General features: G+C 43.7%; 1 protein-coding gene across 2 annotated transcripts in view; it reads left to right on the forward strand.

Annotated features, from left to right (window-relative positions):
- The window catches only part of GALNT7 (polypeptide N-acetylgalactosaminyltransferase 7), a 313,223-nt gene that overhangs the window by 51,964 nt on the left and 237,101 nt on the right, over positions 1-24,158 (forward strand). For both annotated transcript variants that reach the window (XM_029575498.1, XM_029575411.1), the window contains exon 2: positions 3,980-4,434. In XM_029575498.1, coding sequence (XP_029431358.1) covers positions 3,980-4,434 — 455 coding nt within the window. The remainder of the gene's footprint in view (positions 1-3,979; positions 4,435-24,158) is intronic.

The following is a 24,158-nucleotide window of genomic DNA, read 5'->3' on the forward strand; positions in this document are numbered from 1 at the left end:
TCTAGGCCGGGTCGGGGAACACCTCCTCAGGACAACGGCTTTCCTAGGTTCGCTTTTCCCTCCCCCCACACAGGCGATTAGGCTCCTAGCCTTGCATTTCCTGGCAACGAAAGGGAAGGTTCAGCAGCGGCAGTGGTAAGTAGGCCTTGAGCTTAAGACTGCAGGATCTGGCCCGAAGTTCCCAGAACCCTCACACTGGCAGGTAACATGGAGAGAGGCAGGAAGTGCCTGCAGCATGGTGTGAGGCGCATTCTGACAAAGGCAGGCTTGTTCTGCTGCAGTTGTGACAGCACGCCATTGGGGGGAGGGGCCCAGCAGAGGGCAGCAAGGGAGTTCCTTTCTCCCAGCCAGTCCCAAAACGCCTGCAACCGATGCCAACATCACCGCTACTCAAGCTCCCGCCTCCTTCCCAGTGGCATCTGAGGAGGAAGCCTGGGAGGGGGAAGGGGAGGAGTTCTCTTCCAATTTTGTTTTCTTGATGCACAAGGCCAACAGGGAAATGAAGGGTAAACCGATGGATTCGGGGGTGTCCCAAGGGTCGAGTCCTCTTGTTCACCGCCCCTTGTGATAAGAAAAGGAAGCTGGAACTCAAGGAAAGGGAGAGTGGCAGACCCATCCCCGAGTCCTTTTCAGATGAGCCGGACGATTTGTTCTGGGGGATTCTCTGGAGGAAACTGAAGAGGACCCGGGGCCTGATCAGGATGACTTGGTGGTCCGACTATTTCGGGCAGAAAGTTGGGCACCCTCTTTTCCAAGGTCTCCCAGGTTCTCAGGCATGCCGAGGAGCAGCCCAAAGATAGTAAACCAAGAGATAACTCTATCCTCATTGGCATTTAGAAAGCCGGCAATAATATTCCCCATACATTCCCCAATTCAGGATATGATTTGAGCAGAGTGGGCTAAGCCAAACTTGCTGTGTAGCAAAAAGAATATGGAAAGATTGTATGTAATGGATCAGGCAGGGAGAAACAGCTTCCTGGCCCACCTCAAGATGGACACAGCAGTGTAAACAGTCTCCAGGAAAACTATCATCCTGGTTGAGGGAGGTGCGGCCCTTAGGGACCTGCAGGATAGAAGATGCTTCTCAGGAAGGACTTTGATCTGTCTATCCTAGCTCTATGCTCAGTGATCTGCGGGGGATATGTGGCAAGGGCTCTGCTCGGCACTTTACTGCCACCCACAGGGCAAGCGGACTGCGCCAGCAACCAGGAGATAGCGCAAGCAGAGTCCATAGCAGTGTATGTGGCCGATGCCCTCTAAGATTTGCTTAGGATCTCAGCCAAGCAGGCCTTGACAAGCGTGATGGCTAGGCGCCTCCTATGGTTAAAGAGTTGAGCAGCAGATTCAGCATCCAAAGCCAAGCCAAGCCAAGTAAATTCCCATTAAAAGGAAAATTGTTGTTTGGAGAGGACCTAGAGTCTCTAGTAAACGAGCATTCTCTGTTGCCGGTCCAATGCTGTGGAACACACTCCCAGAACATATCCGCCTGACAGCCAACCCTACAGAATTTAAAAAACTACTAAAAACTCACCTTTTTACCTGCGCATACAATTTATACTAAAGATTATCACATTACATCATGATTGTTAATCTAATTGTCTAATTGTCTATTTTCTTGAATTTTAATTGTTTGTATATGAAATTTTTAATCTGTTCGTATTTTATGTATTGCTTATTTATGTATGTGCAAGTATGTAAACCGCCTAGACGGATAGTCCCCTACCCTTTGTGCGGTATACAAAAATTTTAAAGAAATAAAATAAAAATAAATAAATAAATAGTTGGCCAACAATGAAGTAACACTTGGCAATCTCACCATGAAACGGGCCTCATAGTCCTCAGTCATTCACATTCTTCTGCTTCCCATATACATACTTTATTTACTGACATTTCTTAACCACTTTACTGTTCAAAAAATGCCCAAAGACAGAGCATGCACTGTCCAAATGTCTTTGCTAGGCTATTATTTGAAGCAAATCAAAATTACCTCATAAAGCAAAGTTACATATCACTGTAAAGATAAGTATATTCCTTTATGGATGCAAAGTTGCGCTTTTATTACTTTAGTATAATTAGCAGAAAAATTTACTGTGTTGAAATATTTTTTGATGAGTGCACATGGAGAAAATAGCATATATTTATGAGTTAATTTCTCCATAATTCAAGAGGCTCTTCCAGGTGGCTACTCTTCTGGTCCTACTAAACTTGGTACAGGGAGCTGCCCAAGAAGCACAAACTCTCCTCAATTAGGCCTAGCAAGCCCCAGGATAATGCCAACTTCATTCTCAGTCACAGGTACAGGCTGTGCCCATTGTTGAACTCGTACCTCATGACCAGCTTTTTGATAGAATGAGGGGAAGGAGAGGATAGATAAAAAGTTATCAGTAGCACCAAGGTATAGCCTATAACATCAATGGCTCTTAAAATAAAGGTTGAGATTGGTAATGCCCTCGTCCTTGAGTGCTGTGAAATGTTCATGGAAGACTGAATACTACTCAACTGGGAAAGAGGATAGGTACAGAAAGGTTTGATGCCTTAGTGATGTGTTGCCTCCTCCTACTAAAAGAAAAACTGAAATTTTTGACAGTAAGTAATCCAATACTCTGGTTCGCAAATTTGTTGAAGATTGAGTTTTCAGCAGGTAAGTTGTGTAGAATTAATTTTCTCTGTGCATGGGATTTTGGGAGAAAATGTTTTCTCTTTACAGATATGATTGTTTTTTTTCTAGCTTTGCAGATTGCATTAGTATTGCAGAGGCTGAGATACCTCTACCCTTTTCACTTCTATTTACATTCTATTTACAGTATATAAAAAAATCTTTAAATAAATAAATAATTCGGGCCGATACAGAAAACTTTCCAGGAGAGCAGGCGAGCGCCGCTCTCCCGGCGCACGCCCAGGCCACTCTCCTGGGTGCGAGATCCAGTAAATAAATTTATGTAAATGAGGGCCCGCTGTAAAAGGAGGTGCTAGGGACACTAGCACGTCCCTAGCGCCTCCTTTTTGACAGAAGCGCCGGCTGTCAGCGGGTTTGACAGCTGACGCTGACAGCCAAGGGTTCAGAAAATGGACGCCTGCATAATTGAGCATCCGTCTTCCAACCCGCAGGCCGCGGGCAGATTAAAATTTTTTTTTTAATTTTCGGGGCCTCCGACTTAATATTGCTATGATATTAAGTCCAAAGGTGTACAGAAAAGCAGTTTTTTCTGCTTTTCTGTACATTTCCCCGGTGTCGGCCGAAATTAACGCCTGCCAAAGGCAGGCGTTAATTTTTGAGAGTAAAATGTGCGGCTTGGCTGCACATTTTACTTTCTGGATTGTGCGGGAATGACTAATAGGCCCATCAACATGCATTTGTATGTTGCGGGCGCTGTTAGTTTCAGGGGGGGTTGGCCGTGCATTTTCGATGCGATTTTACCCCTTACTGTATAAGGGGTAAAAATAGCGCGTCTAAAACGTGGGCTAACAGTGCGCTCCGCTGGAGCGCGCTTTACTGTATCGGCCCTGATTACTTGCAGGATTCTAATTGGCAGAGACAGTGGCCAAAGATTCCTGCTGAGTGTTAACTGCTTATGGCAGTAATAAGAGCAATTAACAGAAGACTGCTTTGAGTGCAGGTTTAGCAGTTTGTAAATTAGTTATTTTAACTGATTTCAGCATAATGGTGCAAAACAATAACCCTGTGGTCCACAAAATCAAGGACTTCATAACTGGGTGACACAACAGTACTTACTCCAAGGGTAAACGTGGCAGCTAGAAATGTAAGTTCTTCGATGTCACCTGTGCAGCTATTATACACTGCTTTTAACGAAACAAGAATGACTGACTGGAACTGCCCTTCGTTCAGCACTATAATGGCACTGGCATCACATGAAGGGTGAAATTACTAAAGGAATTAATGAGCTGTTTGTATTAAATGTCCGTCCTGACTGCCTGTGCTATGATAAATGTCTAATATGGTTGTTTATTTTTCTTGCAGGAAGGCAAAGGTGCCCTTAACCCAGTGCCATTCAAAGGACCAGCTCCAAAAATTGACAGGTTTCAGCCCGTTGTACCGTGGCCTCATGTAGAAGGAGTGGAGGTGGACCTTGAAAGTGTTAGAAGAAAAAATAAAGCCAAAAAGGAGCAAAACCAACAGGAAGGCAATGCCGTCAATCAACAGAATATCATTCAGCACCCATATCTCACCTTTAAGCCCCAAACACTGGTCTACCGAGACCCTGTCTTACAAACTGGAGTTCTTGGCAATTTTGAGCCGAAAGAACCTGAGCCTCAGGGAGTTGTGGATGGCCCTGGAGAGGCAGGCAAGCAATTTGTTTTGGGACCAGAGTACAAAGAGTCTATTCAAGCCAGCATCAAAGAGTTTGGGTTTAATATGGTGGCCAGTGACATGATCTCCTTAGACCGGACTATCAACGACTTGCGAGATGAAGAGTAAGCAGATCCCTTCTTTCTCCTTCTTTTTGTTTGTTAATCAAATGTCAGGTATGCTTAGACTAGGATATCAGCATGTTTGGCTCCAGACATTCAAATGATAAAATAGTTCCCTGTGGGTGCATTGCAAAAGATTAACAATAGAGAAAAACTCCTAAATCATGTGTTTCTCCAGAGAAATAACAGGAGGTGGATGTTTCACAGATAATAGCCCAACAGCTGGAGTTCAAACTCAAACTGAAAACAGGAGACCCTCATTACGTGGGTTGGTTGCTTTTGGCTTCTCTGCTTCAGTTTGATTCTATGTTATCAGGGGCAGGATGGCAGTTTGTGTCCCAGGTCTAAAGTTGTTTCAGATTAAGATTTTTTAAATAAGGTTACATTTATTACATGGGATCATTTCTGTTTTTAAGGTTTTTTGATGTATGTGCTCCTTGATCTATTTTTTTTTTTTATCACTTTTGCAAGCTGGACTTTTTTGAGGAATTGCTTCTTGAATGTTAATTTCCCATTTACTGGTGAAGTTTCCTATCTGGTTTTTGAAGGCTATGCTAATTCAGGTGTTGCTTGTACAGTCAGCCACAAGTTCATCTGGGTGACTCCCATCAGTTACCTTACTATAGAGGTGCTTCACAGGCCTGCTTAAGGGAAGAGATCCTCCCTGAAATGAATGCACTAACTGAAGCCTACTCCGTCTTACAGGCCGATTCTGTAAAAAGTGCGGGAGAGCCGGGGCTCCCTAGTGCCTCCTTATTAGCGGTAGAGCTGGCTGTCAGCAGGTCGATAACCGATGCTCTATTTTACCGGGTCTGACAGCCGCGGTTAGGAAAACGAACGCTGGTAAAATTGAGCGTCTGGTTTTCTAACCTGCTGACCGGCGGGTTAGATTTCTTTTTTTTTTTAATTTTAGGTTCCTCTGACTTAATATCGCTAGGCTTGGCCACACATTTTACTTTCAGTATCCTGGGTAACTGACTAATAGGCTCATCAACATGCATTTGCATGTGATGAGTGTTATTAGTTTTCAGGGGGGTTGGTCACCCAATTTCGATGCGCTATTACCCCTTACAGTATAAGGGGTAATAAGAATGCATTAAACCGCGGCCAAACAGGTGCTAAATGGTGTGCTCGGCGCAGCACACCGTACTGTATCGGCCTGTTAGTGCTGGAAGCAGTGCTATCTGGGAGGAGTCTTTCAACATGCTGTCACATCACAAGTCTCTCTGTCACTACCACTACTGGCCAGTGATAACAAGGAATAACAGATACTCTCAGTTTATAGATTTCACGGTGACCCACCTCATTTCCTGTTTTTTTGCATATACTTTTAGAAGGGCTCAGGCCTGATTTCTTGCAGCTCTGTTAAATCCGTCCCTCTCCTCCGTTAAATCCAGTCTAAAAATCCACTTTTTGCAACTGCTTTTAAATCTTATTCCCTGTTCTTCCTGATCACGCCCTTGTTGATTTTAAGCAAAGCCTCTTGTCAGTGAATCTGTACCATGCTGTGTTATAGAAATGATAAATAGCAATAATAGGAGGGCATGAGCACGTGCTGCCTACCTTTTTATACTGTGTTCCTCACCAGCATTTAAAGGGGCCACTGCTGTTTGTCCTGCCTAGGCATAGCTGACAGGCATCTCGTGCTCTTTGATGATTCTAAAAAGCGGCTATGGAGGGTGGGGAAGAAGAATGAGTGACCCCATGGATGAATAGCACTATACAATTTTCAAAACCCTAAATTTGAGTTTAGTTGTAGTGTTTAATATTTGTATAATATTTCTTCTCCCAATATACTAGCTTTAGTTTTAGTTCTTTAGCATTTTCCAATTCTGTGTGCATTATCTATCATATACTGACTCAGTAGCTAAAATGAAAACTAGGGAGAGAAGGGAACAATACTGGTGGTGAATATTATTTTCAATCAATATCCTACATTTGTGCTACAGATAGAAGCTAGAGCTAAAGGCATTTTCAATTTCATTTTTGGTTTAGCATTTATTTTTGGAAAACTGATGTCTTTCAGCTTTAGTTTTTGTTAACTAAAATCCCATTAATATTGTAACTAAAATGAAAGAGCTATTTTAGTCATAATTCGGGGATTTTTTTGCATGGCAACGCTTCTCCAACCTGTCAAAAAATGTAGAAAAGCACACTTTGGAAACAGTTCTCCGATAGGCCTCAGCAATAGGTCAAGCCCAGCAGGGTTATTTAAGTACTCATTTGGAAGTGTATAATATGGGTGGAACTGGACTCATGGTGCCATGCTACGCACTGCAGTACAGGTTTGGTTGGACGGGGGGGAGGGGGGGAGGGAAGATGGCTGCCAATACTGTGTAGCATCTCCTAGTGCTGCGGGTACACTTTACAGGGGAAAACTCCTTAACACATCTTTAACAAAGCCTCCCAAAGAAAGGGGATTGAAATTAAAGAGGGGTGGAACTGAGAGAGCTTTCTGATTGGCTGAAAACATCCTCAGACAACTGTATATGTTTAAGAGCCCATCTTTAATTTATCACTGTCCAGTCTTCACATTTAGAAGTGGAAATAATCTAATTAAAATTGCTTTTATTCAAAATGCCTGAAGCACAGGGTCACGTGATGCACTACTAGAGAGAAGACGCAGCTGAATCGAGTTCCCCTCACCACTTTCAATTATCCTGCAATTTTCTCTGGTCTGGCCAAATGTGATGACTGCAATGTTGAAAGAAACGCAAAAAAGATCTCGACCCGCTTATTGGGCGGATAAGAAGCCCCTACCACTGAGGAAAACTAAAGAACTGGTAACGGACCTTTCTGATTCGGGTGATGACTCAATCTCAGAGGAGGAATGGCTGCTCCCAGCTACACCACTTGAAATGACGAAGCAATTACAAGAGATGTTTGATAAATTCTCCGAAAAGATTACTTCAGATATTAATGCTAAGCTAGCAGTGGTGGTAGAAACAGTGGCGCAATTGGTATCCACTGCACAAGACAACAGCATACGTATCACGGAAACAGAGGGCCTCGTGGAAGAGCTAGATTTATCTCTAATAGAAGCCCGTAAGAAAGTGGGCTTTCTCGAATGCAAATTGCTCACCATGGAAGAAAAACGCGACGACCTAGAGAATCGTGGTCAGAGAAAAAATATTAGAATAGTTGGACTTTCTGAACATTTGGAGGGTCCTGATGCAGTAAAAAAATTTTCCAGGTGGATACTGAAACTTTTGGGCCTAGACAGTAAAGATGGCCGCATCAAAGTAGAATGCATGCATCGGGCCCTGGGGCTCCCCCCCCCCCCTCCCTGTACATGGGGAAAGACCTCGCACCATAATCCTTCAATTCCATCATTATACTGATAAAGTTAAAGTCCTTGACAAGACCGGGTGCTGAAATCAATCATTTATCAAAATCACAAGATTTTCTTTTTTTCGGATTTCTCCCAGCAAGTGCAAAAAAAGCGGGCAGTTTATGGAAGTGAAGCATCAGCTACGTTAGCGAGGCCTACAATATGCATTATACTCAGCCAGACTGCTTGTTACGGTAAATAACCAATTCTCATATCTTCGAACTGACTGCAGCAACGCAAGTTTTACAAAATCTGGAAGGCAGAGAGAATATAGAATAAATTAGCGAGCAGTTGGAATCATGAGCGGAAGTAAGTAGCTGGTCAAGTTAGTGGCCTAACTTTAGACTGTGACCGTGCTTGATGAGGCGAGGGGAAGCTCTCAGCTAGTATGTGTTGCGACAGTCGCTGCCCGATGTCTCCACTCCGCCCTCTTTACCTCTGTAGCGACTTCCTCCAGGTCTGAAGGACGGCTGGCTGCCGTGGCATCTCCCTGCCGTCTCTTTCCAGCGTTCCCGGACTGGCTTGATGCTGCAGATCCGCCATGTTGCCTGAAGCCTAGGGCACGTGCTCAGAGTGAAATACCAGTAAGGGCGCGAACCTCAGGGGTGTCCCCGTGAGATGACTTCATCCGCTTCCGATATTTAAAGGTCTCTGATATCGCTGACAAACCGAGTTAGCAAGGGTTCGGGTTCGGGTTAGGACAAGGTTTACTCTGATTACCCTGCCTAAGCTACTTTGCCTTCGGACTTACTAGAGGTACCCGCTCCTTGGGGGCCTCACTCTCTTTTTGCTTTTCAGGTTACAGACAGGAAACGGTACTTGCTCCTCGAGGGCCCTCGTTCCTGACTATCTGTTGATTCTCTTCTGCCTGGAAGCCATCACTGTCTACATCATTGTGAGTTACCATCGCTCTCTCAGAGCCTTCCCTGGAACTAGATACTCGCTCTTCGAGGGCCTATCCTTTCCAGCTCCTGAGCTCCCTGAGACCAATATGTGAGTGTTGTCATCTAGTTCTGTTCATGAACTCTGCATACCCTGCCTACTCACTGTCTACAGTTTCTCAACAGCTCAGCCATCCAGGGATCGCTGTTCCAGTATCTGAGGAACTTCAGCCCTGCCGGGCACTTCAGCTCACTACTGCCACCTCTGGTGGTTTCAAGACCTGTTTAATAAAAGAACTAGTGTGTGTCTGTCTCCATACTCTAAGCCTAGCTGGTGGTCCCTCTCGGGATCTTTCCCTGGGGGTGTGGTCATCTGCCACCGGCCAAAGGATCCACCCACCACTATCTCCAGCAGTCTATAACAACAGATTGCTACTCTGCCTATGGAATACATCAGATTGCTATTCCTATCTGATTGCTCCTCCCATCAACATAGCGGATTATGACATTATGTGACCCTATTTTGTTTTTTGGGGATTTTTGTTGTATGGGGTACTTTATTGAGATATGTAGAACTATGGAAGTTTTTTGCGGATGCCCTAAATAATGTTAATTTGGCCAGTTCTTGCTGATTTGTCCGCAAAGTAACTCTTTCGTTACTCCTGGATTCCTCGGGCCTTCATTTGTGGACGCGACAACAGCACGAACACCTCCCGGTATTTTTGAGACTCCTGGGACTGTTTGAGCTAAGTGGTGCACAGCCCAAACGGACTTTTTTTTTTTTACAAATAATTAAGACTGAACCAGTTCGATGCCTGAACTACCATGCAGCGGAGCTTGTATTTCCTTGACAAGAGTGGAGACTAGCGATTAAAGTTATCTGTTTCCAGAACACATTGCTTTATGGCCTTCTAAGATATACACAAGACAAGCGTTTGCAGCAAAATACTCATCTGCTCGATTGTTGTCATATAGGAACCCCTAATCGCCATATTTTTCTTTTTTGGAATCTTCATTTGGGGGGGGGAGGGGGAAGGTGGGGGGGGATGAGTTAGAGAGCTGTTTGTTTTTCAGAAGGATTTTAGTAGGTGTATACTCATCTTAGTGTTTCAGGGGGGCAGAATTTTGACTTTCTGTTGGGTTGCTAAGGTTTATAGTAGGAGCCCCTGGACTCAATTTTGGTCTCCATAGTGGTTTCTTGCTTTCAAAATGCAAATTTGGCAATTCTGGTATTTCTGTCTGTTGGGAACGCTTCAACAAGGTGAAGCTTTAGGTAGGGTTATAAATTATGATAACTTGAGTGGGGTGGAGAGGGTGTTAAGAGGAGAACTCTGGGATTTAGGAGAGTTTTTCAAACGATATCAGGATAATGCAATAGTATTAAGGAGGGTTGTTAAGGGGTGGGGGCGAATGAGCTTTGTTCAAGTTGTTAATCAAGTAATGTTAAAAAACTAAAAAAGCACAAGGTATGATAAGACAGATGGTCAGATAATTTTAGACCTAAATAGATTATTGATGTACATGTATTACACTAAAGTTTCACAGTATTCTGTTATATACTTCATCAGTATGCTATATGTTTAATAGATACCTCATGATTTAAGGATAATTTCTTTGAATGTGTGGGAAATTTCTTCTCCAATAAAAAGATCTAGAATTTTACAATTCCTTAAAAATCAAAATGCTACGTTAGCTTTTTTGCAGGAGACGCACTTAGTTACCAAAGAACATGAGAAACTCAAGAGATCATGGTGGGTCAGATTTTTGCGGCCTCTTACTCCTCTTGTAGTTGCATTTTGATCCATAAAGATACCCATTACAGATATATAACTCAAGCTGTGATCCTGAAGGTCGTTATGTTATTTTAGAGGGGAGTTTATACAGAAAGACAATGACATTGGTAATGGTCTTTGGACCAAATAGTGGCCAACTTGATTTTTATCGGGAGTTGCAACGTATTTTGCTGGGATATGATACCACAAATCTGTGTATCTGGGGTGATTGGAATTGGTGTATAAGCCCGTTGATCGGTCTGGGAATACATAATTAAGTAATGTGATAGGCAGAGGCCTTGGTCACTTTATGCAATTGTTTCAATTGTTTGATATATGGAGGGAACCTCATACTATCAGCCGGGATTATACTTTCTATTCCCCCAGACACCAAACTTACAATCGAATAGATTAATGGGCTGTTTGTAGCATCCGCCATAAATGCTGAAATTTTATTCTATACCATTTCAGACTATCATGCAGTGACGGTAGAGTTCGACGTACTTCATTCTTCTAGGCAGTTTAAACCATGGAGATTTAACACGTCCTTGCTGGGGGATAAACATTTTATGCAAAAAATAAAGACAGCAATTCAGGAGTACTAGAGTAATAACCCAGCTGATGCTTGTACCCCCACTTTGAGTTGGGAGGCTCTCAAGGCAGTAGTGAGGGGGTAATCATTTTCCATGCTAGTTTTATCAATTGCCAGCGCAAACAAAAACATAAGGAATTGGAAAATCAAATCAAACTGTTAGAACAGAGGCATAAATCTAGGGGCTATCCTAAAATTCTGAAAGAATTAACCCTGGCGAGAGAAGCCGTGAAACAACTAGAGATTGATAAAATAAAAAAAAATTGAGATATTCTAAACAACGATGGTATGAGCATGGGGGAAAAGCAGGGTCGTTTTTGGCTAAACTGGTTCAAGCGCTGTCTCAGTCACAACTGATATATGGAATTCGGGATCAGAATGGTGATATCAAATATTTACCTGAAGACAACAATAAACAATTTGCCTCACATTTTGCCACCTTTTATAAGGCTCAGCTTGCTGCAGCACAGGAGGCAATAACTTTTCTAGAGCCTTTGGGTTTAAATCGTCTCCTGAAGATGTGCTGAGCTTGGTTTCCCCAATAACTGCAGATGAGGATGTTGGGGAGATACCAGTTCCGGAGATAGTTTTCAAGGGTGATGAGTCGGATGAACTGAACCAAATCACTGTGAACCTGGAAGAAGTAGTAGGCCAGATTGACAAACTAAAGAGTAGCAAATCACCTGGACTGGATGGTATGCATCCTAGGGTACTGAAGGAACTAAAAAATGAAATTTCTGATCTATTAGGTAAAATTTGTCACCTATCATTAAAATCATCTATTGTACCTGAAGACTGGAGAGTTGCCAATGTAACCCCAATATTTAAAAAGGGTTCCAGGGGTGATCCAGGAAACTATAGACCAGTGAGCCTGACTAAAGATCAAAATCGTAGAGCATATAGAAAGACATGGTTTAATGGAACACAGTCAACATGGATTTACACATGGGAAGTTTTGCCTAACAAATCTGCTTCATTTTTTTTGAAGGGATTAAACGTGAATAAAGGTGAACCAGTAGATGTAGTGTATTTGGATTTTCAGAAGGCGTTTGACAAAGTCCCTCATGAGAGGCTTCTATGAAAACTAAAATGTCTTGGGTTAGGAGGCGATGTCCTTTTGTGGATTACAAACTGGTTAAAAGACAGGAAACAGAGTAGGATTAAATGGTCAATTTTCTCAGTGGAAAAGGGTAAACAGTGGAGTGCCTCAGGGATCTGTACTTGGACCGATGCTTTTCAATATATTTATAAATGATCTAGAAAGGCATATGATGAGTGAGGTTATCAAATTTGCGGATGATACAAAATTATTCAGAGTAGTTAAATCACAAGAGGATTGTGATACATTACAGGAGGACCTTGCAAGACTGGAAGATTGGGCATCCAAATGGCAGCTGAAATTTAATGTGGACAAGGGCAAGGTGTTGCATATAGGGAAAAATAACTCTTACTCTAGTTACGTGATGTTAGGTTCCATATTAGGAGCTACTACCCAGGAAAAAGATCTAGGCATCATAGTGGATAATACTTTGAAATTGTCGGCTCAGTGTGCTGCAGCAGTCAAAAAAGCAAACAATGTTAGGCATTATTAGGAAGGGAATGGTTAATAAAACGGAAAATTTCATAATGCCTCTGTATCGCTCCATGGTGAGACCGCATCTCAAAAAAGATATAGTTGCGATGGAGAAAGTACAGAGAAGGGCAACCAAAATGATAAAGGGACTGGAACAGCTCCCCTATGAGGAAAGGCTGAAGAAGTTGGGACTGTTCAGCATGGAGATCTACTCGTTCAAGACCTCTCATGACCTTAAAGACCTCTATCATAGAGGTCTTTAAGGTCATGAGAGGTCTTGAACGAGTAGATGTGAATCGGTTATTTACACTTTCAGATAATAGAAGGACCAGGGGCATTCCATGAAATTAGCAAGTAGCATATTTAAGGCTAATCGAAGAAAATTCTTTTTCACTCAACTCATAATTAAGCTCTGGAATTTGTTGCCAGAGGATGTGGTTAGTGTAGCTGGGTTCAAAAAGGTTTTGATCAGTTCTTGGAGAAGATGTCCATTAACTGCTATTAATCAAGTTGACTTAGGGAATGGCCTCTGCTATTATTGGCATCAGTAGCATGGGATCTTCTTAGTGTTTGGGTACTTGCCAGGTTCTTGTGGCCTGGTTTGGCCTCTGTTGGAAACAGGATGCTGGACTTGATGGACCCTCGGTCTGACCCACCATGGCAATTTCTTATGTTCTTATGTTCTTAACTCATAAGAACATAAGAAGCTGCCATACTGGGGCAGACTGAGGGTCCATCAAGCCCAGCATCCTGTTTCCAACAGTGGCCAATCCAAGTTAGAAGACATCATGTCTGACTTGGACCACCCGAAACAGGATTTATCAAAGGGTACCTCTCTACTAATAATACGAGGCATTTAGTAAAAAAAAAAAAAAAAGATCGGAGTAGCAATAGTATCAATGGATCTTGATAAAGCTTTCGACTGCTTCTACTGGCCCATTATGTTTACAGTGCTCAATTATTTATATTTCCCCGAAGTTTTTATATCTTGGGTTAGGGCGTTATATACAGGACCAAGGGCACGGGTGTTATCCGGAGGGATGGTTTCTGAGTCTTTTGGTATAGAGAGGGGCACAAGACAGGGTTGCGCCCTCTCACCTATACTTTTTGATTTAGTGATAGAACCTCTTGTGCAGGAAGTCAGAGTATCCCAGCAAATACATGGTTTTTCGATGGGGGAGGGGGACCCATAAAATATCTCTATGCGCTGATGATACCTTATTTTTTTTGACGGATGTATTGAGTTCTATTGCAGCATTGCGTCAGCTTTTAGATTTATATGGCTCCCTGTCAGGATACACTGTTAATTATTCTAAATCCAAGATAATGCTCGTTGCACTGAAGAACCAAAATGTGCAAGGTATCTCTTGCAGAGAGCCCATGGTGGGTTCCGAGACCTGGGTATATGGATTCCCAAAAATTTTTACAGTTTGTATAAGGATAATTATGCCCCAAGATTTGCTACGATTCGTAAAGATCTAGAATACTGGAAGCAGCTCCCTATTTCATTATTGGGCAGGGTAAATATAGTAAAGATGGCAGTATTACCTTGTTTTATCAACTTATTTATGTACTTACCCTGCAATATTCCTCTCTGTGTTCAAAACATTTAAAAGTGCCCTTGTGAGTTTCCTCTGGCAAGGGAAACCACCCCGGTTAAGTATTCTGAATTGATAAAACACAGGAACCTGGATGCACTGGGTTTCCCAGAGTTTAAATGATATTATTGGGCCTGTCGACTTATCTGCTTAAGGGAATGGGGAGGGCCTGATCCTTTGCCAGCATGGCTAGACATATAGAGACAGGCTGCCAGAGGGTGCAGTTTGACATCTCTTCTTTATATGCCTCTCACTGGGGGTCATTTTCAAAGGAGTTACGCATGTAAATGTGACAAACTATCGTAGCAATTTTCAAAAGCTATTTACTCGAGTAAAGTGCACTTACTTGAGTAAATCCTATGGACAATTCAATGGCATATATTGTAGCAATTTTGAAAAGCCCACTTACTTGAGTAAAGTGTATTTACTTGAGCAAAAACCAGTTTTGCTCGAGTAAATGCTTTTTAAAATCTACCCCACTTTGAATACCCTTAGGTCTGCTATGAGAGATAATAATATAGTGGCACATACTTTAAGGGTTGGAGGTTAATCCAATGCCTTATAAAAATGCCTGCCACTCATATATGATTCCTTTATGGGATAACCCACAGCTTTAACAATGTACACAATGTACATTCTCTCCTGATATGATTGAATGGGGCATGAGAGGTTTAAAATATTTAGGTCAATTGGTGGAGGTCAGGCAGCTAAAATCTTTTACAGACTTGGTGAAGGAATTTCAAATATCGCCCTCTACCAGATATTTATATATGCAGTTATTTAAGGACATTGTTAAGAAACTGAATGTCAGAGTAATTCAGGAGGAATGTAATGAGGTGGAAGGTGTGGTGTGCTGTGTTACAAATTATGGGCGAGGCACTTAATATCTGTCTTATATGTTTCAATTCGGGCTGGGGCTGGTATGTTAGAAGAAAAGAACTGTTCTAATATACAGATTCTTGGCAGAAGATCATTAAGAGGATATAAAGTTATACAGAAAGCATGTATTTTAGCACTTCGCTGTAAGAGTGAAATGCAGTGGGAGGGAGAAACAAAACATGGAACATAAGATAACAATCTTATGTTCCATGTTTTGTTTCTCCCTCCCACTGCATTTCACTCTTACAGCGAAGTGCTAAAATACATGCTTTCTGTATAACTTTATATCCTCTTAATGATCTTCTGTAAGGCAGCTTTCAAAACTAATTTCCCATCTGTCTCATTAAGAAGCAAGAGATGCAACAGATCCATGGCAGCAAAAATCTGCCCATTTTTCATCTGGATTCTCTTTCCCAGCAAGTATTATCCTCTGACTCTTCCCAAGGACAGCCTTGACCTCTTGTGACCAGGAGATCAGGATGGAATTTTTGATGGTGAAAATGCCTCTCTAATCTGGCCAGCTGGTGAATGGTAATTCTTATCGCATGCCAAAAGGCTCTTTGCATTTTGCCTCTCCTTCTCACATTGACCAATCCAAGGAGCAGGAGCTTGAATCAAAAGTTGAACTTGGATCGCCAAAGAAGTAATACAGTTCTAAGCTCAGAGATATTTTTAAAACTGAAAAGGTGATACTGTACTCTAAAGGAGACCACATACATCATCCAGCCCAGAATATAGATTTATAAATCTGTTTCTCTTTCGACAAGCAGGCGTGAATTGGCCATAAAGCATGGAGTGACATCATCTGAAGGTGCACGCGCTGATCCAGCTCTCAGAGTTCAGTAAAAGTCTTATCGAACATGCATGGGAGATCCCGCGTGTGCATGCTGCCTCATGAGCCCCTTAGTGTTTCTTTATCTGAGCTACCATATGGATATGTTTCCAGTCTCTGTACTATTTTGTTGGCCTTTTTTCTTTAGTCTAGTTTTTCTGCCTCGTTGCGTATTTTAATTTTGCCACTGCCTCAGCAGCTCCTTAACAGAACATTTAAGTTCTTTAAAAAAAAAAAAAAGAGAATGAAAGAGAGAAGAAACATCCAAGGCCAAAAAGTCTGCTGTCAGTGAGTTTAAGGTGGAAATTTGTGGGTGTCTGATATCTATTAAAAATACCCAGTCCATCTTTTATTGTTGCCTTGGCCTAGGTCATAAAGCTACAAACTGTTAAGAGTTGTGGTCACATATCCTTGAGGGTGCAGCAGTACCACATCTAGAAGATGGAGGCTCCAAGAAAAGTGCTGTTGGGTAAGAATCTGAAGCCTTGAAGTGGGCAGCGGAGCTGCTCCTCTACTCAGATCGAGACAACAGGGGATTCTCAGAACTGCATGAATTTGAGATGGGACTCTGCACCCCTCTTTCCCTCACATCAGGGAAGACTCTCCCTCCCTGCCCACCCCCCAACCCCTGCTTGTGGCACCTGCTCCTGGACCCATCAAAGATCAGGGATTGAGCAAGGCACAAAAGACTGTGGCACTGAGGGGGCACGCAAGAGAGCGCCTAGACGGCACAAGGGATCCCTTCTAGGACTTTGGGATCCCTTTGGTGCTGAAGAAAACAGTCCTATTGGAGTTGGGCTTTGCCAGAGCAGACTTATCATAGACATTGCGATGAGAGCTCTTCTTAGCATGGGTGCCATCATTCTTCAAGGAGCAGAAGATTTCCCACGGTGTCAAGTAATTTTTTCTTCCCAGATTTGATGCCATTCAAGCTGCCTTCTATCTTATTGGTGTGGAGTATGCAGTCTAGGACATAATCAGTCCCTTTGGCTTGGCATTCCAGTTTCATCAGAGTGGCGCACCCCTTGTACTATGGAATTTACAGCAGTGGCTCAAGAGCGTTGAAAGTCAAACCAAGTGCCAGCTAGTGGGAGACATTGGTTTAGCTGATGTGGAGTGCTTCAGAATCCGCTATTTTGATAGTTGCAACCACTGTGGCACAGAGTTCCCGCTCATCACCACTGGTATCAGCAGCCCTTAATAAGGACGAATCAATTTGGGTTTCTAAAGCGGATGTTTCTTCTTTAACCCCAGCACAAAGGATCCCATAACCAGAGGGAACCCAGCTGTCAGAGCTGGTGAAGTATTTCTTTGCCTCCTTCCCTGAGGACCAGAGATGGAGTTTGGAACCTGTTTTACACAAGATGGAGGAGTTTTCCCCCACATAATGGGGCTGTTCAGTCCCCCAAAGGCTAATACTTCACTCCAAGGGTTCCTGATAGTGGAAGCAAGCTCATGACCTAAAGTGGTTGATTCATCCTTTCCAAAGGCGCTTTTTCTTGAATTAGCAATGGAAGAAGTGGGATGAGGGGGGATATATTAGAGATCTACAAAATCATGAAAGGACTTGAATGGGTATGAATCGGTTATTTACTCTTTCAGATAATACCAGTACTAGGGAACACACCAATAAGTTAGCAAGCAGCACATTCAGAACAAAATGTAGAAAATTATTTTTCACTCAACACACAGTTATGCCCTAGAATTCATTGTTAGAGGATGTGGTTAAGGCAGTTAATGTAGCTGGGTTTAAAAAAGGTTTGGATAAGTTCCTAGAGGAGAAGTCCATAAACTGCTATTAATCAATAGCGAATAGCCACTGCTTATTGCTGGCATTAGTAGCATGGGATCTATTTAATGTTCGGATACTTGCCAGGTACTTGTGATTGGGATTGGTCACTGTTGGAAACAGGATACTGGGCTTGATGGACCCTTGGTCTGACCCAGTATTGCATATCTTATGTTCTTAGCCATTTTGAGTTCCACGAGATATTTCCCCTCTCAGACCATTAGATTTCCTCCTTTGTTTCATTTCTTCAACAGGTTCCTGGCTCAGCAGCCGCCTACTGTCAGATGAGGAGGATTTCATGGGGATCCTTTCAGATTCTTTTGTTAGACTTGCCTCAGCATACCTCTTCACTGGAGGAACTCAAGTACTCACATTTTTTAAAAAGCAAGACACTGTCTATCTCTGTTAGGAAAGAATAGTACCTAACTGTTAGGATTTGTGGGTTTCGTGGACCCTTGACCCGAGGTGTAGGTTCTTACAGCCTGAGGGGTGGAGCCCCACAGGTCCACACCGCCGGGAAGTGAGGTCAGCTGCAGCAGGAAGCATGACTGTAGATCAGTAGAGAGAGAACATCCTGCGTCACTACCACGTGATTGCGGACTAGCCCAGAGCTGTGCCATGAGGCAGACCCCGAGGAGCAGGGAGCGCAAGGCAGGGTCTACTGTAGGCGAGATGCAGAGACTGTCCCAAGGGGCGGGACAGTGTGGTAATAGAGTCTCTGGTATGATGACACAGGGGCTGCATCGAGGAGTGGGGAAGCACAAGTCAGTCTTGGCAGTAGTGACGGAGACAGCCCCGAGGAGCGGGGAAGCTCACTCGTGTAGTAAAGTAGGCACTGCCCCGAGGAGCGGGGGAGGGGCGGAGTAAGTCGCTGGAATAGAGACATAGACATTGCCCCGAGGAGCGGAGAAGTGTGGAGTAAGTTGCTGGTGTAGAGATGAAGGCACTGGCCCGAGGAGCGGGGAAGTGCGGAGCAAGAGTCTCTGCTAGGCAGTTCCAAGGGCAACCCCGTGGAGCGGGAAGGCCAGCAGGCGGGACCTCTGGAGAGGTGCAGGGACCACTCCAAGGAGCGGGAAAGTCTGGAGACAAGTCTCCCAAGCAAGTGCATACAGGCCCCCGAGGAGGTGTTTAAAATCATGAGAGGTCTAGAACAGGTAGATGTGAATCTGTTATTTACTCTTTCGGATAATAGAAAGACTAGGGGCACTCCATGAACTTAGTATGTGGCACATTTAAAACTGTGGAGAAAGTACTTTTTTACTCAACGCACAATTAAACTCTGGAATTTGTTGCCAGAAGATGTGGTTAGTGCAGTTAGTATAGCTGTGTTTAAAAAAGGATTGGATAAGTTCTTGGAGGAGAAGTCCATTACCTGCTATTAATTAAGTTGACTTAGAAAATATCCACTGCTATTACTAGCAACGGTAACATGGAATAGACTTAGTTTTTGGGTACTTGCCAGGTTCTTATGGCCTGGATTGGCCACTGTTGGAAACAGGATGCTGGACTTGATGGACCCTTGGTCTGACCCAGTATGGCATGTTCTTATGTTCTTAGGAGCGGGTACCTGAGCCAGAGTCAGAACCGCAGATAGAGATCCGAGACAGGAACAAGCACCAGTAGCGAAGGAACTTGTTGCCAAGTTGATAAGTGTAGGCTAAGGGAGGTGCTTATAAATCCCCAGCTTGTGGTGTCATCAATCGGGGACGCCCCTGAGATTCCCGCCATAGCGTCTTTAAAGAGAGACTCGGTGGTGCGCACACCTAGGAAGTCCCGGAGGAGACATGGAGGTTGGCAGCGTCCCAGCTGCCATGAAAAGTCTGGGGAGGCAGACGGCATGCAGCGGCAGCAGCTAGCCACTGCCATGAGTTCGTTCGGAGAGGAGAGCAGGGCAGCATATAACGTGAGTTGGGTCAGCCGCGGGCTACTGCGGCCGACGGTCATAACACCAACGATGGATGTCCTTGGGCTATTACAATGTTTCCAACTTCCAGCAGACTTCGCATCCATTGCTGTACATAACTTCCTCAAAGATGTGTAGATGAAGATGTGGCAGGCTCTGATGTCATATCTTCTGGTGACCTGAAATCTGGATTTTAAGTTTAAAGATAAAGGATCCCCAAACTTTGGAGGAGTCCAGCTATCATACCAATATGTTGTGGTGGAGTCTGCATTGAAGTGTGTGATGTGCACCCATGATCATTCTTAACAGGGAAGGACCCAAAGTCGTTGGATGCATTTGGGAAGAGAGTATTCCAGAGAGCCATGCTTAGTGCTCTCATTGCGGCTCATCAGTTGTAAATGGTGCAGTATTTGCACAAGTGTTTGAAGCTAGATGAAGGCTCATTTAAAATATGTTGTTCCTACTCCTTTTTTTAAGTTAAAACTATTGCAACCCCTTAAGAGCTTATTATCCCAAGGACTACTTTGTTCAGTACCGCAAGTTGTTATATGGGCAGTTGGACTATTGCAATGCTCTGCTAGTGGGTTTACTAAAAACACATGTGCAAATATTGCAGCTAATTTAAAATGCCACTGCACATTACTGCTGTTTTCGTTGGCCTTCATTGGCTCCAAGTTAAATGGCGAGCGCAATTCAAATCATTAGTAATTATTCATAATTTATTGTATGGTGGTACTTCATGTAGTTTGAGAAATCTGTTAAAGCCATATGTTCTGGTCAGGATATTATATTCTTCCAGGACACAAATGCTCGCTCTACCCCATTGCGTAATTTTAGAATACAAACTATATGTGTCAAGGCTTTCATAGAAACAACTCTGGAATGCACTCCCAGGTAAGCTGCGAAAGGAACAGGATATAAAACTTGTTAGAAAGAAGGTCAACGCTTTCTATTTTTAAAAGGCTTATAAATGAATTATTTTTTCTCTTGAATATTTTTGCATGTTTTATATTATATTTGGTTTATTGTATTATTTATTATGAATGTGATTAGTGATCTGCCATGAGCTATATTCAAGAGGAGTAGCCTAGTGGTTAGAACCAGTGAGACTAGGGTTGAAATCCCACTGCTGCTCCTTGAGACCTTGGGCAAGTCATTTTACCCTCTATTGCAGGGGTCGGGAACCTTTTTGGCTGAGAGAGCCATGAATGCCACATATTTTAAAATGTAATTCTGTGAGAGCCATAATAACTTCAACCCCCCACCCTCCTGACTCCCCCACGACCTACCAAATTAATTTACTACAACCCCCTACTCTCCTGACGCCCCCAAGACCTGCCAAATTAATTTACTACAACCCCCCATCCTCTTAACCCCCCACCCCCCAAGACCTGCCAAAAGTCCCTGGTGATCCAGCGGCGGTTCAGGGCTCGCAGACAAATCTTTAATAAAAAAAGTAAAAATCTAACAAAACCCCCCACCCTCCTGATGCCCCCCAAGACCTCCAAAATTAATTTACTACAACCCCCCACCCTCCTGACACCCCCCAAGACTTCCAAAATTAATTTACTACAACCCCCACCCTCCTGACCCCCCCAAGACCTGCCAAAAGTCCCTGGTGGTCCAGCGGGGGTCCGGGAGCGATCTCCTGGACTTGGGCTGTCAGTTGCCAGTAGTCAAAATGGCACCGACGGCCCTTTGCCCTCACTATGTCACTGGGGTCGACCAATGGTGGCGGTAGCCCCTGTGACATAGTAAGGGCAAAGGGCCGTCGACGCCATTTTGATTACTGGCAGCCGACGGCCCTTTGCCCTTACTGTGTCACAGGGGCTACCGCCGCCATTGGTCGACCCCAGTGACATAGTGAGGGCAAAGGGCCGTCGGCGCCATTTTGACTACTGACAGCCGACAGCCCAAGTCCAGGAGATCGCTCCCGGACCGCTCCTGGACCCCCGCTGGACCACCAGGGACTTTTGGCAGGTCTCGGGGGGGGTCAGGAGGGTGGGGGTTGTAGTAAATTAATTTTGGAGGTCTTGGGGGGCGTCAGGAGGGTGGGGGATTTTGTTAGATTTTTACTTTTTTATTAAAGATTTGTCTGCGAGCCAGATGCAGCCATCAAAAGAGCCATAGGTTCCTGACCCCTGCTCTATTGCCTCAGGAACAAGCTTAGATTGTGAGTCTTCTGGGGACAGATTAATAACTACAATACCTGAGTGCAATCTGCTTTGAAGTGCTGAAAAGCAGAATATAAAAAATATAATACATTTTTAGGAGTGTTAGGAGAATTAAGAAAAATAAACTTAAAAAAACGTCTTTCTTTACCTTCTCCAGCAATTCTCTTACTCCTTTCCCTTGCAGGCCAATAGCATACACCAGAAGCCCTCTTCCTTAGGGCCCACAACCAGTCACTCAAATACAGTCTCTGTCTCACACACACCAGTAAACTCCCTGACCAGTCTCTCTTCCTCACACACACACCAGTCACCTCCCTGACCAGTCTGTGTCTCACATACAGACACCATCACCTCCAACCAGTCTCTCTCTCAATCACTTACATACCAGCTCGCAGTCTCACAGAAATGCTCTCACTCCCATTCTCCCTCACACACACACAAGCTCTCACTCACGCAACCATTCTACCACACACATATACACAGCTGCCACTCACATACACACACAAGCAAGTTTGTTCTCTCACACGGAGCCTTTTCTCATTCCGCTGGCCTGACCTCCAGCAGCATCCCTGCTCTCTTTAGTCGCGCCAGCCTGGAATCCGACGGCAGCACGAGGCATCCCTCAGCAACCAACTGCCTCGGCCCACTGGGGGATGACCAATCCCAATAGGCAAATCCACCCCTGGGGAGAAGGGAAGCACAACCAGGGCTGTTGGACATCGGGAGCCGTGACAAAGCTGCCGGTGCTTGGTGACACACTGTTGTGTCGCGACATGCTGGTTGAGAATCGTTGATCTAGTGGGCCACTGAATATCCAGTTATATTCAGCCAGCCAGAAAAGTCACTTATCTAGCTATGTTACCTGGAGAAAAAGTGGGCAGGCAGTGAGCACAGCAGGGTAAGTTATCCAGCTAAGTAGCAATCTTCAGTCTGTGGGGCCGATGCAATAAAGTGCGCTCAGCTGAGCGCACTGTTTAACCAACTGTCGGACGTGGGTTAAATAGGCGCTAATCCACCCCTAATGCATAGGGGGATTAGCGCCTATTTAATGCGCGTCCGACGCGGAGTGAATGGGATAGCGCTCATCACATGCAAACACATGTGAATGAGGCTGTTACTCATTCACTCCAAATGCAAAAAAATAAATGTGCATCTCAGACGCACATTTATCGCTCAAATATTAACGCCTGCCTGGAGCAGGCGTTAATAGCTGAGCGTACTGAAAAAAAGTATAGAAAAGCAGAAAAAACTGCTTTTCTGTACTTTTTTAAAAGTAAAAAAAAAAGAAAAAAAAAATCTCTGCTGGCCACTTTGAAGACCGACGCCGATATGCTCGGCATTGGTTTTCATAACCGGCCGGCTGCAGTAATGAAAACCGACGCCGAGTTTATCGGCATCGGTGTTCATAACCGGCAGACTGCCAGTAACCGTGGGGTCGCGTTAGCAAGGAGATGACCTTAGCGCCTCCTTGCTAGTGCGACCCCCTAATTTGCATATGGCATGGCGCCCCCCCCTTGCAGGCGCCATGCTTGCATTAAGAAAGTGGGCGCTGAAAAGTCAGCATCCGCTGTCCGCGGTGGATAAGTTACCCTTAGAGGGTAACTTATCCACCTAAGTTAAACCTGCTCAATAGCAGATCTAAACATAGACAGATAAGACTATTCCTTCTAAGTTGCGATCTATATGCGGATATTCAGCAGCATTGCCATGCTGCTGAATATCCCATCTAAGTTAACAGATATGTCTATCCGGCAAACTTGGGTAAACGGATAATTTTTCAATATTGATCCCACAGTTACTATTTCTAAGATTAATATGATGCATTCCAATTACACTGTTTTGATAGCAATACCCATTCAAGTTCATCAGCCACTAGTACCTTTCTACTTTTGTATTAAGATGTTAATAGTGACCTTCATTTTCAGTTTTTATTTTACTTTTCCTGGGAATTTTAATATTATAACAAGAAAATGACTTTGTCCTAACAAAAAATCAATGGAAAAGTCATACCATTGAAATTTCCAGGAAAAAAATAAAATAAAACCTGAAAACAAAGGTCCCTAGATGTAGGCTTTCATACTGCTTTTTGGACTTTTGCTTGTCTTAAGATTCTCTTGCTGTAAAAAAAAAAAAATTCTGATTTACTTTTCTGCTGAAGATTTTAGAAATTTCTGGAGTTCTCAAGGCTGCAGAGCCTGCTTGTGTATTACTATTTAGAGTAACTTAAGTAAAGATTGTGAAACAGCTGAACCTTTCTGGCTGCTCTCCAGAAATGCACCCTATTTAAGCTGAACTCATAAATTCAATTTTAATATCTTCTAAACCAAAGTTAATGTTCCAGTCTGTCACATCTTGGTTAAAGAGATTCCAAGGTCTCAGTTGCCAAGCTGATGCTTTCACCCA

The sequence above is a fragment of the Rhinatrema bivittatum genome, chromosome 1 (assembly GCF_901001135.1).
Source record: "Rhinatrema bivittatum chromosome 1, aRhiBiv1.1, whole genome shotgun sequence".
Lineage (NCBI taxonomy): Eukaryota > Metazoa > Chordata > Amphibia > Gymnophiona > Rhinatrematidae > Rhinatrema > Rhinatrema bivittatum.